General features: G+C 25.5%; 1 protein-coding gene across 1 annotated transcript; it reads right to left on the bottom strand.

Moving 5' to 3' along the window:
* Nucleotides 1-9,219: 9,219 nt before the first annotated feature.
* Nucleotides 9,220-12,047, bottom strand: LOC142220376 (uncharacterized). The gene is made up of 3 exons (XM_075289471.1): nt 11,300-12,047; nt 11,111-11,234; nt 9,220-10,092 (listed from the first exon to the last, which is right to left on the bottom strand). Exons 1-3 carry the CDS (start codon nt 11,906-11,908, stop codon nt 9,380-9,382), a joined length of 1,446 nt encoding a protein of 481 aa, XP_075145586.1. The 5' UTR covers nt 11,909-12,047; the 3' UTR covers nt 9,220-9,379.
* Between the last annotated feature and the right edge of the window lie 1,698 nt (nt 12,048-13,745).

The raw sequence follows: 13,745 nt of genomic DNA, 5'->3' as shown, positions 1-13,745 counted from the left end.
ATTTTCTATTGAAATTAAATTTTGACAAAATTTTCTATAGAAATAAAATTTGGACAAAATTTTCTAGAGAAATAAAATTTTGAGAAAATTTTCTATAGAAATAAAATTTTGAGAAAATTTTCTAAAGAAATAAAATTTTTTACAGGAATAGAATGTTGACATAATTTTCTATAGAAATAAAAATTTAACAAAATTGTCTATAGAAATAAAATGTTCACATAATTTTCTATAGAAATAAACATTTAACAAAATTTTCTATATAAATAAAATGTTGAGAAAATTTTCTATAGAACTAAAATTTTGAGAAAATTTTCTATAGAAATAAAATTTTGAGAAAATTTTCTATAGAAATAAATTTTTGACAAAATTTTCTTTAGAAATAAATTTTTGACAAAATTTTCTATTGAATTAAAAATTTAACAACATTTTCTATAGAAATAAAATTTTGGCAAAATTTTCTATAGAAATAAAATTTTGACAAAATTTGCTATAGAAATAAAATTTTGACAAAATTTTCTATTGAATTAAAAATTTAACAACATTTTCTATTGAAATGAAATATTGACAAAATTTTCCATATAAAAATAAAATTTTGACAAAATTTTCTATAGAAAAAAAATTTTTACAAAATATTCTATTGAATTAAAATTTTGACAAAATTTTCTGTAGAAATAAAATTTTGACAAAATTTTCTATAGAAATAAATTTTTGACAAAATTTTCTATTGAATTAAAAATTTAACAACATTTTCTATAGAAATAAAATTTTGGCAAAATTTTCTATAGAAATAAAATTTTGACAAAATTTGCTATAGAAATAAAATTTTGACAAAATTTTCTATTGAATTAAAAATTTAACAACATTTTCTATTGAAATGAAATTTTGACAAAATTTTCCATATAAAAATAAAATTTTGACAAAATTTTCTATAGAAAAAAAATTTTTACAAAATATTCTATTGAATTAAAATTTTGACAAAATTTTCTATAGAAATAAAATTTTGACAAAATTTTCTATAGAAATAAAATTTTGACAAAATTTGCGATAGAAATAAAATTTTGACTAAAATTTCTGTTGAATTAAAATTTTGACAAAATTTTCTATAGAAATACAATTTATACAAAATTTTCTATAAAAATAAAATTTTGTCAATGTTTTCTATAGAAATAAAATTTTGATAAAATTTTCTATAGAAATAAAATTTTGTCATTGTTTTCTATAGTAATAAAATTTGGACAACATTTTCTAAAGAAATAAAGTTTCGACAAAATTTTCTATAGAAATAAATTTTGACAAAGGTTTCTATAGAAATAAAATGTTGACAAAATTTTCTATAGAAATAAAAATTTAACAAAATTTTCTATAGAAATAAAAATTTAACAAAATTCTTCAAATGAAAATTTGACAAAATTTTCGACAAAAATAAATTTTTGAAAAAAAATCTATACAAATGAAATTTTCACAAAATTTCCTAGTGAATTAAATTTTTGACAAAATTTCCTATAGAAATAAAATTTGGACAAAAGTTTCTATAGAAATAAAAGTTTGTCAGTGTTTTCTATAGAAATAAAATTTTGACAAAATTTTCTATAGAAATAAAATTTTGACAAAATTTTCTAGAGAAATAAAATGTTCACAAAATTTTCTGTAGAAATAAAATTTGGACAAAATTTTCTATAGAAATAAATTTTGACAAAATTTTCTATTGTAATAACTTTTTGACAAAATTTTCTATAGAAATAAATATATTTCCCATATATATGAATTTAACAATTTTCGTTAAAAAGTATTCCAATATCATTCAAATTATCGTTAATATTTTAAGGGTTGATGGTATATAATCCACGTCAGACTAAAATACTTTGTCACATTAACTCTTATTTACACTTACTTTTGACCTTTATTGGCTCAGAAGACCTGAAGTATTTAAGCCAGAATATTATGTTTCATATTTGTCTCATTTAGCCTTATTTTCAAGTAACATTTGTCTTATATGACCCTTTCGCAGATAATATATACGCATGGACTTTGCTTTGGTAAATGACTATAAACGTTTCACGCCTGAATGAGTTTTCATCAAAAAAATGAATGAATGAGGTATTGAATTTCAATTCATTGAATTCTTGTTGCTTTGTTGCTCACCGTAAGGGTGTAGAAATGTTGCGAAAAAAAATATTTATGGGGTATCATTGGATGGTAATAAAATTTAAGAATTATGAGTTGTGAGGGGAATTATTGCCATAGAAATAAGAATATAATGGGACCATTTAAACCCTACGTTCTCTTATATTTTTGATATTTTGCAACACATATTTCATACCAATAATATTGTTTCTAATCGATTTTGGTCCTATGTTATATCAATAATATCATTTGATATCCCATTATAACTTCAATAAACTCCATTTTAATGTTCTGACATGCATTGTGACCCAATTTGTGCTATAAAGGAAATGTTACTCCAATGGCCAGTGTTTCATTTCTAATTGCTTTATAATTTATTGCACCATTTGGTTGCATAGATGTGGAATTTCCTTCGTTAGTAACACTTTTTTTATGAGTTATTAATCGTTACTAATCTAATGGGCAGGCATGTGAAGACTGCAGTACTGCGACATTTGGTCACATTTATATTTCCCCCCTTAGGTTGTGACAAAATGAATGCGACACTTTAAAATTAACAATTGGCTACATCAAATCTGTGATAAGGGCAATTTGTAAGCAATATTTGAATTCAAATTGAAATCAAAGAAAATTCACATAAATTTCATAGGAAATTCAAACAAGCTTCAAGTCGGGTTCAAATCTATTTTCAGTCAAATTTACATGGTATTTATCATCATTTCATGAATCGTCGGTGTAAGTTGACTTAACGAACTTTTAAACTATCTTGGTAGCACGGTTGCCATATATAATTCGGAAAAATTGTACCAAAAAACTACCAAACAATAAATCTTATTTTTTCAAAATTTTATTTCTATAGAAAATTTTGTCAAAATTTTATTTCTATCGAAAACTTTGCAAAATTTTATTTCTGTAAAGAATTTGTCAAAATTTTATTTCTAAAGAAAATTTTGTCAAAATTTTATTTCTATAGAAAATTTTGTCAACATTTTATTTATACGAGTACAAAGAATTTGTCAACATTTTATTTCTATAGAAAATTTTTATTTCTAAAGAAAATTTTGTCAAAATTTTATTTCTATAGAAAATTTTGTCAACATTTTATTTCTATAAAGAATTTTGTTAAAATTTTGTAGAAAATGTTGTCACACTTTCATTACTATAGAAAATTTTATCAAAATTTTAATATTTCTATAAAAAATTTTGTTAAAATTTTATTTCTGTAGAAAATTTTGTTTCTATAGAAAATTTTGTCAAAATTTCAATACTATAGAAAATTTTGTCAAAATTTTATTTTGTAGAAAATTTTGTCAAAATTTTATTTTGTAGAAAATTTTGTCAAAATTTTATTTTGTAGAAAATTTTGTCAAAATTTTATTTCAATGGAAAATTTTGTAAAATTTTATATAGAAAAATTTTATTTTTAAAGAAAATTTTGTCAAAATTTTATGTCTATAGAAAATTTTGTCAACATTTTGTTTCTATAAAGAATTTTGTTAAAATTTTGTAGAAAATGTTGTCACAATTTCATTACTATAGAAAATTTTATCAAAATTTTATTATTTCTATAAAAAATTTTGTTAAAATTTTATTTCAGTAGAAAATTTTTTTTCTGTAGAAAATTTTGTCAAAATTTCAATACTATAGAAAATTTTGTAAAAGTTTTATTTCGTAGAAAATTTTGTCAAAATTTTATTTCAATGGACAATTTTGTAAAATTTTTATTTCTATAGAAAATTTTGTCAAAATTTTATTTCTATGGAAAATTTTGTCAAATTTTTATTTCTATAGAAAATTTTGTAAAAAATTTATTTCAATAGAAAATTTTGTCAAAATTTTATTTCTATAGAAAATTTTGTCAAAATTTTATTTCTATAGAAAATTTTGTAAAAATTTTATTGCAATAGAAAATTTTGTCAAAATTTTGTCTCTAAAGAAAATTTTATTTCTATTTTGTCAAAATTTTATTTCTCTAGGAAATTTTGTCAAAATTTTAATTCTATGGAAAATTTTGGCAAAATTTTATCTCTATAGAACATTTTGTAAAAATTTTTATTCTAGAGAAAATTTTGTCAACATTTTATTTCTATAAAAGATTTTGTTAAAATTTTATTTCCGTAGAAAATTTTGTTTCTATTTTTCAAAATTTTATTTCTAAAGAAAATTTGATTTCTATTTTGTCAAAACTTTATTTCTATAGAAAGTTTTGTAAAAATTTTTATTTGTATAGAAAATTTTATAAAAACTTTCATTTCCATAGAACATTTTTTAGAATTTTATTTCTAAAGAAAAGTTTATTTCTATTTTGTCAAAATTTTATTTCTATATTGTCTATATGGAAAATTTTGTCAAAATTTTTATTCTATAGAAAAGTGTGTCAAATTTTTGTTCGTGTAGAAAATTTTGTCAAAATTTTATTTCTATAGAGAAATTGGTCAAAATTTTATTTCTATAGAAAATTTTGTCAAAATATTTATTTCTCTATAAAAGTTTGTCAAAATTTTATTTCTATAGAAAGTGTTGTCAACATTTTATTTATGTAGAAAATTTTGTCAAAATTTTATTTCTATAGAAAATATTTGTAGTACCTCTCGGTTGGAGAGGAATATTTGCCAAAATCTACCAAAACATCAAGATTCTACCAATCTACCAAATAGTAAAAAATCTACAATTTGTGGTAGAATTCTACCAATTGTGACAACCGAGCTTAGTAGCTTTCCATCATGGATTTTGATTCATAAACAATATTGGAAAATGTACATAGGTTTAGTTAGATATAGTGACAGCCCGTTTTTTCAGACTATTCAGTCAATTGAGACGATAGTGTGAACTTTTCTCATATCACTGAGTGCCCGATTCCATTTTTAGATTATTGACAAGGGAGACCCTTTTCTTAGTCGAATTTTAAACTTTTAATACATCAAACATTATTAAGGGGGGATGGACATTTTTCAAATGTTGTACTAGAATTAGAATTTGCTACGATCCTGATCATTTTAGAAATTTATACTTTTTTAATTTTATTTTAATGTATTAAAATATTTTGTCTACTTCAAGTATACATTCAAGTGGAATTCAAACCAATTTCAAGCCAAATTCAAACATTGTTCAAATTATGATAAGAATTGTTCAACAGAATTAGTAAAATTTGCTAGGAAAATTTTCAGTTTGCATTAAATGTAAACTGTTTTCATATCATATTGATTTTGACTTGAAATTTGTTTGAAGTCAAATATTTAAAGGGCATATTTGGTGTGAGAATCATTTTGATTTTTCAAATTTAGATAAACCTAAATTTAATCTGAACTTGATTTTGCAAATTTACACTATATTAATCGTAATTAAAAAAAAATAAATATTTAGTCTAATTCAAGCGGAATTCAAACAATTTTCAAATCAAATTCTAATATTTTTCAAATGGTGTACATGAGTTAGTGAAAATTTGCTATGAAATTTGTAAGATTTTACTTTGCAATAAATGTGAACTCTTTTCAATTTGACTTGATAGTTGTTTGAGTTCATATACGTAAAGAGAATTTTTGGTTTTAGATATGAATTTGACTTGAAAGTGTTTAGATTTGGATTTGACTTGAATCTTTTGAGTTCCTTTCGTTTTATTAAATCATATGAAATCCACATTTCCTCGAGGTCTGTTGGCAGTGATTTTTATCCCCTGTACAATCATCATGATGACTAAAAATTCATCCTCCTTCCCCACTGTGTATTTATGTCTGCAAGATATTTTCACTTCATTGATTTTAAATGATTTTTCATCAGTAGTGGGGAAAACTTAGAAAAATTGAAACCTCAATAGTTTCTTAATACTCGTATTTTGTACCACTTCATCTTGTTACGCTTGAGTTGAAATTTGTTGCAACATTTGTCGCAAGCATTTTTCTTGAACTTTCATTGCTCTCCTTATTCCGCCCCCCATCTCGCCTTGCTCTAATACGATTGAATACTCTCATGATATTTTGCGTTAATGTATCCCTTGAAGTTGAAGTATGACATGTTGGTCGACATAGATGATAAATGGATTGTTTTTATGGGCGTATACCAAACTACTTTGGAAGTTAAGGAATCTGGATAGTGCTTTTCAAGTAATTTTTCATTTTGGTTTGTTGACACTGATACTGAAATCTAAATTCAAATCAGTTATGGTAGTAACTTAAAATCATAAACGAGATGAAATTTTTAAAATTTCCTTGGAAGTAGGAGGAGTGGAGTCAATGAATCGATTCTAAATTATTTTATGAATTTCAAAAATAAAAATAATAATAAAAATTTGAGTGTAAAGGACCTCATATTTATTTACCAAAGATTCATATAAATTTCCCAGAAAATTCAAATCAAATTCAAGTGTGATTCAAATCTATTTCTAGTCAAATTTATATGGTTCTTATCATATAAGTACCTCATATTTATTTACCAAAAACACACAAAAATATATGAAAAACAAGTATATACGGCCGTAAGTTCGGCCAGGCCGAAGCTTATGTACCCTCCACCATGGATTGCGTAGAAACTTCTACTTAAGACTGTCATCCACAATCGAATTACTTGGGTTGCGGTAACTTTTGCCGATGACAAGGTATATTAAAACTTCCTAATACCGTAATGTATACCACGTAGTCCATACGTGGTATATATTGAACTTAAAATGGCCGATTAAATACGTATATAATTAAGTTTGACAAAATTTTCTATAGAAATAAAATTTTGACAAAATAAAATTTTGACAACATTTTCTATAGAAGTAAAATTTGGACAAAATTTTCTATAGAAATACGATTTTAACAACATTTTCTATAGAAATAACATTTTGACAAAATATTTTTTAGAAATAAAATTTTTACAAAATTTTCAAGAGATTTAAAATTTTGACAACATTCTCTATAGAATTAAAATTTTGACAACATTTTCTACAGAAATAAAATTTTCTATAGAAATAAAATTTGACAAAATTTTCTATAGGAATAAAATCTCGACAAAATTTTCTATAGAAATAAAATTTTGACAAAATCTGGGGATCGGTTTATATAGGGGCTATATATAATTATGGACTGATATGGACCAATTTTTGAATGGTTCTTAGAGACTATATACTAATACCATGTACCAAATTTCAGGCGGATCGGATGAAATTTGCTTCTCTTAGAGGATCCGCAAACCAAATCTGGGAATCGGTTTATATGGGGGCTATATATAATTATGGACCGATATGGACCAATTTTTGCATGGTTGTTAGAGACCATATACTAATACCACGTACCAAATTTCAACCGGATCGGATGAATTTTGCTCCTCTAAGAGGCTCCGGAGTTCAAATCTGGGGATCGGTTTATATAGGGGCTATATATAATTATGGACCGATATGTACCAATTTTTGCATGGTTGTTAGAGACCTTATATTAATACCATGTACCAAATTTCAGCCGTATCGGATGAAATTTGCTTCTCTTTGGGGCTCCGCAAGCCAAATCTGGGGATCGGTTTATATGGGGGCTATATATAATTATGGACCGATGTGGACCAATTTTTGCATGGTTGTTAGAGACCATATACCAACACCATGTACCAAATTTCAGCCGGATCGGACGAAATTTGCTTCTCTTAGAGCAATCGCAAGCCAAATTTGGGGGTCCGTTTATATGGGGGCTATATATAATTATGGACCGATGTGGACCAATTTGCGCATGGTTGTTAGAGACCATATACCAACACCATGTACCAAATTTCAGCCGGATCGGACGAAATTTGCTTCTCTTAGAGCAATCGCAAGCCAAATTTGGGGATCCGTTTATATGGGGGCTATACGTAAAAGTGGACCGATATGGACCAATTTTTGCATGGTTGTTGGAGACCATATATTAACACCATGTAGCAAATTTCAGCCGGATGGGATGAAATTTGCTTCTCTTAGAGCAATCGCAAGCCAAATTTGGGGGTCCGTTTATATGGGGGCTATACGTAAAAGTGGACCGATATGGCCCATTTTCAATACCATCCGACCTACATCAATAACAACTACTTGTGCCAAGTTTCAAGTCGATAGCTTGTTTCGTACGGAAGTTAGCGTGATTTCAACAGACGGACGGACGGACATGCTCAGATCGACTCAGAATTTCACCACGACCCAGAATATATATACTTTATGGGGTCTCAGAACAATATTTCGATGTGTTACAAACGGAATGACAAAGTTAATATACCCCCATCCTATGGTGGAGGGTATAATAAGGCCATATCCTTTGGAAACCCAAATCAAAAATACCAAATATCACAGAAAATTCAAACCAAATTCAAGTCAGATTCAAATCTACTTCAATTCAAATCTCATTTAGTGCAAGGTTATCTATGAATTTCAATGAAAAATATTTAGGGTGTAAAGGACCCTATATTTATTTAACACAAAATAATTTGAATGTTAAGGTCGTGGTATTTATTTCCAAAAACTCATATAATTTTCACAGAAAATTCAAACCAAATTAAAGTCAGATTTCAAAAAACTTTCAAGTCAAATTTATATGAAATCTCTGTCAGCGAAAGGCTATCAATGAATTTTAAGTTAATGAATCGATTCTAAATTATTTTATGAATTTCAATAAAATCAAAAATAATTTGGGTGTAAAGGACCTCATATTTATTTACAAAGACTCACATAATTTTCACAGAAAATTCAAACCAAATTCAAGTCATATTCAAAAAATTAGCAAGTCAAATTTATATGGAATCTCTGTCAGCGGTAGGCTATCTATGAATTTCAAAAATGATAATTAAGATTTAAGGGACCTCATATTTATTTACCCAAGCCAAAAACACACAAATATATATAAAAAATTAGGCCATATCCTTTTGAAATCCCAAGTCAAAAAAAAAATACGAAATATCACAGAAAATTCAAACGAAATTCAAGTCAGACTCAAATCTATTTCAAGTCAAATTCACATGGTTTTTACCCCATCTAAATCTCGGTCATACGAAATATCACAGAAAATTCAAACCAAATTTAAGTCAGATTCAAATCTATTTCAAGTCAAATTCACATGGATTTTACTACAGCTAAATCTCGGTCATTGCAAGGTTATCTGTGAATTTCAAAAAAAAGGATGTAAAGGATATTTATTTACCAAAGCCAAAACAACACAAAAATATATCACAAATAAGGTCAAATCCTTTCGATATCCCAAATTAAAAAACTACAAGAATTTTTTTGATTTAATTTCGTTGTCCTTCTCCATAATCAAGAATAGCTCTACATCATTCCCATCTGATCACCATCACCACCACCAATTCTACCACCACCATCACCTCCAGCTCCTATTTCATGATTTCGCATTGCATTCGAAGTCCTCACCGTCATATTACCATAATTTTGAGGAGCTATTGGTTCATTGTCTTCACTGCGTGGCGTTGAACTATCCGAACTCATGATGAAATCGTCATCTTGAAAGAAATGATCATTCAAACGCATAGCCTTGGCTTGATGATAACTTTCCAATATATCTCCATTAGAAGTCTTCATCCGTCTCTGCACTCCCGATATTGAAGGTTTCTCATCTTTATGTTTATCCTTCGAAGTCTGCATTTGAGCACAGAAACGTTGAATCTGATCTAATATCTCACGCATTCCTATATCTGAAGATTTGTGACCAATACTTTGGTCATCTGATGAGGATTTTCCAGGATCCTTTGGTGAGATCGTTGTTTGAGGATGAATGGGTGTTTTGGTGTTACTAACACTACGACATGTACATGGTATTAAGGTTTTCTGATCATCTTCTGTTTTAGCATCAGATTCACAAGAGCTTTTGGCAATATTATTTGGCTTTGCCAAATCATGGTTTATGGGTACTACCGATGCTGTTGACATCATGGTCTGATGTTGATAGAACATTTTATCGTATTCGGATTTCATGCAGAGATAACGGAAATGTCGTGAAGTTTCCTCTCCATAGTGGACAATTTCTGAAATGAAAGAAAAAAAAAAAGAAATTTTCCAACATTTTATTTTTATAAAAAATGTCAAAATTTTAGGTTAGGTTAAAGTGGCAGCCCGATAAAGTTTCAGGCTCACTTGGACTATTCAGTCCATTGTCATATTATCAAAATTTTATTTCTATAGAAAAAAATTTCAAAATTTTATTCCTTCAGGAAATTTTGGCAAAATTTTATTTCTATAGAAAAATCTGTCAAAATTTTATTTCTATTGAAAATTATGTCAAAATTTTATTTCTATAGAAAATTTTGTCAAAATTTAATTTCAATAAAAAATTTTGTCAAAATTTTATTTCTATAGCAACTTTTATCAAAATTTTAGTTCTATAAAAAATTTTGTCAAAATTTTATTTCTATAGAAATTATTTTCATAATTTTACTTCTACAAAAAAAAAACATTACTCCTATAGAAAATTTTATTTCTATAGAAATTGTTGTCAACATTTTATTTCTATACAAAATATTGTCGTAATTTTACTTCTACAAAAAACCTTTACTTCTATAGAAAATGTTGTCAACATTTTATTTCTATAGAAAAATTTTCAAAATTTTATTCCTTCAGGAAATTTTGTCAAAATTTTATTTCTATAGAAAAATCTGTCAAAATTTTATTTCTATTGAAAATTATGTCAAAATTTTATTTCTATAGAAAATTTGGTCAAAATTTTATTTGAATAGAAAATTTTGTCAACATTTTATTTCTATAGAAACTTTTGTTTCTATATAAAATTTTGTCAAAATTTTATTTCTATAGAAAATTTTGTCAAAATTTTATTTTTATATAAAATTGTGTCAAAATTTTATTTCTATAGTAAATTCTGGAAAATTTAAAAAATTTTGTCGACTATAAAAATTTTTCAAAATGGTTTTTTTTTAATTAAAAATTCTGTTCGTGTTGGAAGGAAATAGGAAATAATTTTTTCTGTGTACCTTTACAGTTTTAACCCCTTTTGCACCCTGTTTTCCCTATTTGATTATCTTTACTTACTATTATTCAAATCCATTTGCATTTTCTTCATTAGCTCATTGGTATTCTTCAGATCTGCTGAGAAACGATCCACTTTTTGACTCAAATCCCGGAAATTACGATTCAAGAGTTCAGATATGGATTTCTGGAGAAAAGAAATTTTTTAAATAAAAAAAACAAAAATAATTCGAAATCATCACAAAATCGTACCCCTATAGCCTTTTCAACAGTTTGACGTATTAGTTGGAAAAATTCTTCGGTATCATCATCTTTATCCTCATCTTCAGTTGGATGATGATGATGCTGATTCTGATGATGATGGTGGGAATGTTGCTGATTACGATAAGTGTTATGCGATTGTTGTTGATGATTTTGTGAATTTATTGGAAGACCTTCATAATTTTTTGTATCATTGCCCGGTGGTCTATGCGTTTTATTTTCATAGTTAATTGGTGAAGCATTTGTCCCCGCATTATTAAGTCTACAGGTTTTAGCCTTCACATTTTCCATATCTTTACTGCAATCGTCTTTTTCTTCACCACTGCGATATTTTTGTGAATTTGATTTTCCATATGGTCTAGCACTTTTTCTACGAGAACTATTCACACCTCCCATTGTACTGGTTACCGAAGCTGGTGGAGCCAATGTTGTAGGAATTGTATGGTAAGGCCTATTGGATGTTATTATATAGCCATTATCTTGCATATTTGTTTGGAGGAGACCTTTGATTTTTCCATTTCCATCTGGTAATAATTTAGCCGTTTCAATTTTATTTCCATAAACTTCTTCTAGAGTTCTACGTGATCTTTGACGAACCATGCTTGAGGGAGGGTCAAATGGTAATTCTTTTTGTTGGTATTTTTTCTGAAAAAATTTCTATAGCAAAATATAACAGAAATTGTAGACACCTATGCGAGTTTATTTTTCCTACAATTATTTGGAATATGTCAAAACCGTTTTAAATAGATTGGTTACTTTGCTGTTTATTTAAATAAAGAAAAAATCGATTCGAGAGACCTCAAAGTATTTCCAATAACAAGTCAGAAACATATTTTGACGAAATTTTCTATAGAAATAAAATTTTGATAAAATTTGCTATAAAAATACAATTTTGATAAAATTTTCTACAGAAATAAAATTTGACATAAATTTGACAGAAATAAAATTTTGACAAAAATTTCTATAGAAATAAAATTTTGATAAAATTTGCTATAGAAATAAAATGTTGACAAAATTGTCTATAGAAATAAAATTTTGACAACATTTTCTATAGATTTTCTATAGAAATAAAATATTGACAAAATTTTCTATAGAAATAAAATTTTGACAAAATTTTCTATAGAAATAAAATTTTGACAAAAATTTCTATAGAAATAAAATTTTGATAAAATTTCCTATAGAAATAAAATGTTGACCAAATTTTCTATAGTTGTAAAATTTTGACAAATTTTTCTATAGAAATAAAATTTTGACAAAATTTTCTACAGAAATAAAATTTTTACAAAATTTTCTATAGAAATAAAATTTTGATAAAATTTTCTATAGAAATAAAATTTGCTATAGAAATAAAATGTTGACAAAATTTCTTATAGAAATAAAATTTTGACCAAATTTTCTACAGAAATAAAATTTTCACAAAATTTTCTATAGAAATAAAATTTTGACAAAATTCTCTATAGAACTAAATTTTGATCAAATTTTCTATAGAACTAAAATTTTGATAAAATTTTCTATAGAAATAAAATGTTGAAAAAATTTTCTATAAAAATAAAATTTTGACAACATTTTCGATATAAATAAACTTTTGATAAAATTTTCTATAGAAATAAAATTTTGAAAAAATTTTCTATAGAAATAAAATTTTGACAACATTTTCTATAGAAAGAAAATTTTGATAAAATTTTCTATAGAAATAAAATGTTGACAAAATCTTCTATAGAAATAAAATGTTGACAAAATCTTCTATAGAAATAAAATTTTGATAAAATTTTCTATAGAAAAAAAATTTGACAAAATTTCCTATATCAATAAAATTTTGACCAAATTTTCTATAGTAATAAATTTTGACAACATTTTTTATAGAAATAAAATGTTGGCAAAATATTCTACAGAAATAAAATTTTGACAAAATTTTCTATAGAAATAAAGTGGATCGTTTCTCAGCAGATCTGAAGAATACCAATGAGCTAATGAAGAAAATGCAAATGGATTTGAATAATAGTAAGTAAAGATAATCAAAAAGGGAAAACAGGGTGCAAAAGGGGTTAAAACTGTAAAGGTACACAGAAAAAATTATTTCCTCTTTCCTTCAAACACGAGCAGAATTTTTAATAAAAAAAAACATTTTGAAAAATTTTTATAGTCGACAAAATTTTTTAAATTTTCCAGAATTTACTATAGAAATAAAATTTTTACAAAATTTTCTATAGAAATAAAATTTTGATAAAATTTTCTATAGAAATAAAATTTGCTATAGAAATAAAATGTTGACAAATTTTTCTATAGAAATAAAATGTTGATAAAATTTCTTATAGAAATAAAATTTTGACCAAATTTTCTATAGTAATAAAATTTTGATAAAATTTTCTACAGAAATAAAATTTTCACAAAATTTTCTATAGAAATAAAATTTTGACAAAATTCTCTATAGAACTAA

This window comes from Haematobia irritans, chromosome 1, assembly GCF_050003625.1.
Source record: "Haematobia irritans isolate KBUSLIRL chromosome 1, ASM5000362v1, whole genome shotgun sequence".
In the NCBI taxonomy this organism is placed as follows: Eukaryota; Metazoa; Arthropoda; class Insecta; order Diptera; family Muscidae; genus Haematobia; species Haematobia irritans.
Note: the sequence above shows the minus strand (reverse complement) of the source record. Positions and strands in the feature narration are given on the sequence as shown.

Excerpts from the sequence above, each read along its gene's own strand:
- LOC142220376 (XM_075289471.1), bottom strand. The coding sequence starts at position 11,908 with ATGGTTCGTCAAAGATCACGTAGAACTCTAGAAGAAGTTTATGGAAAT. Across the intron at positions 11,235-11,299 it reads CTGTTGAAAAGGCTATAGGG|AAATCCATATCTGAACTCTT; the intron begins GTACGATTTTGT and ends TCTTTTCTCCAG. Across the intron at positions 10,093-11,110 it reads GCAAATGGATTTGAATAATA|AAATTGTCCACTATGGAGAG; the intron begins GTAAGTAAAGAT and ends CTTTCATTTCAG.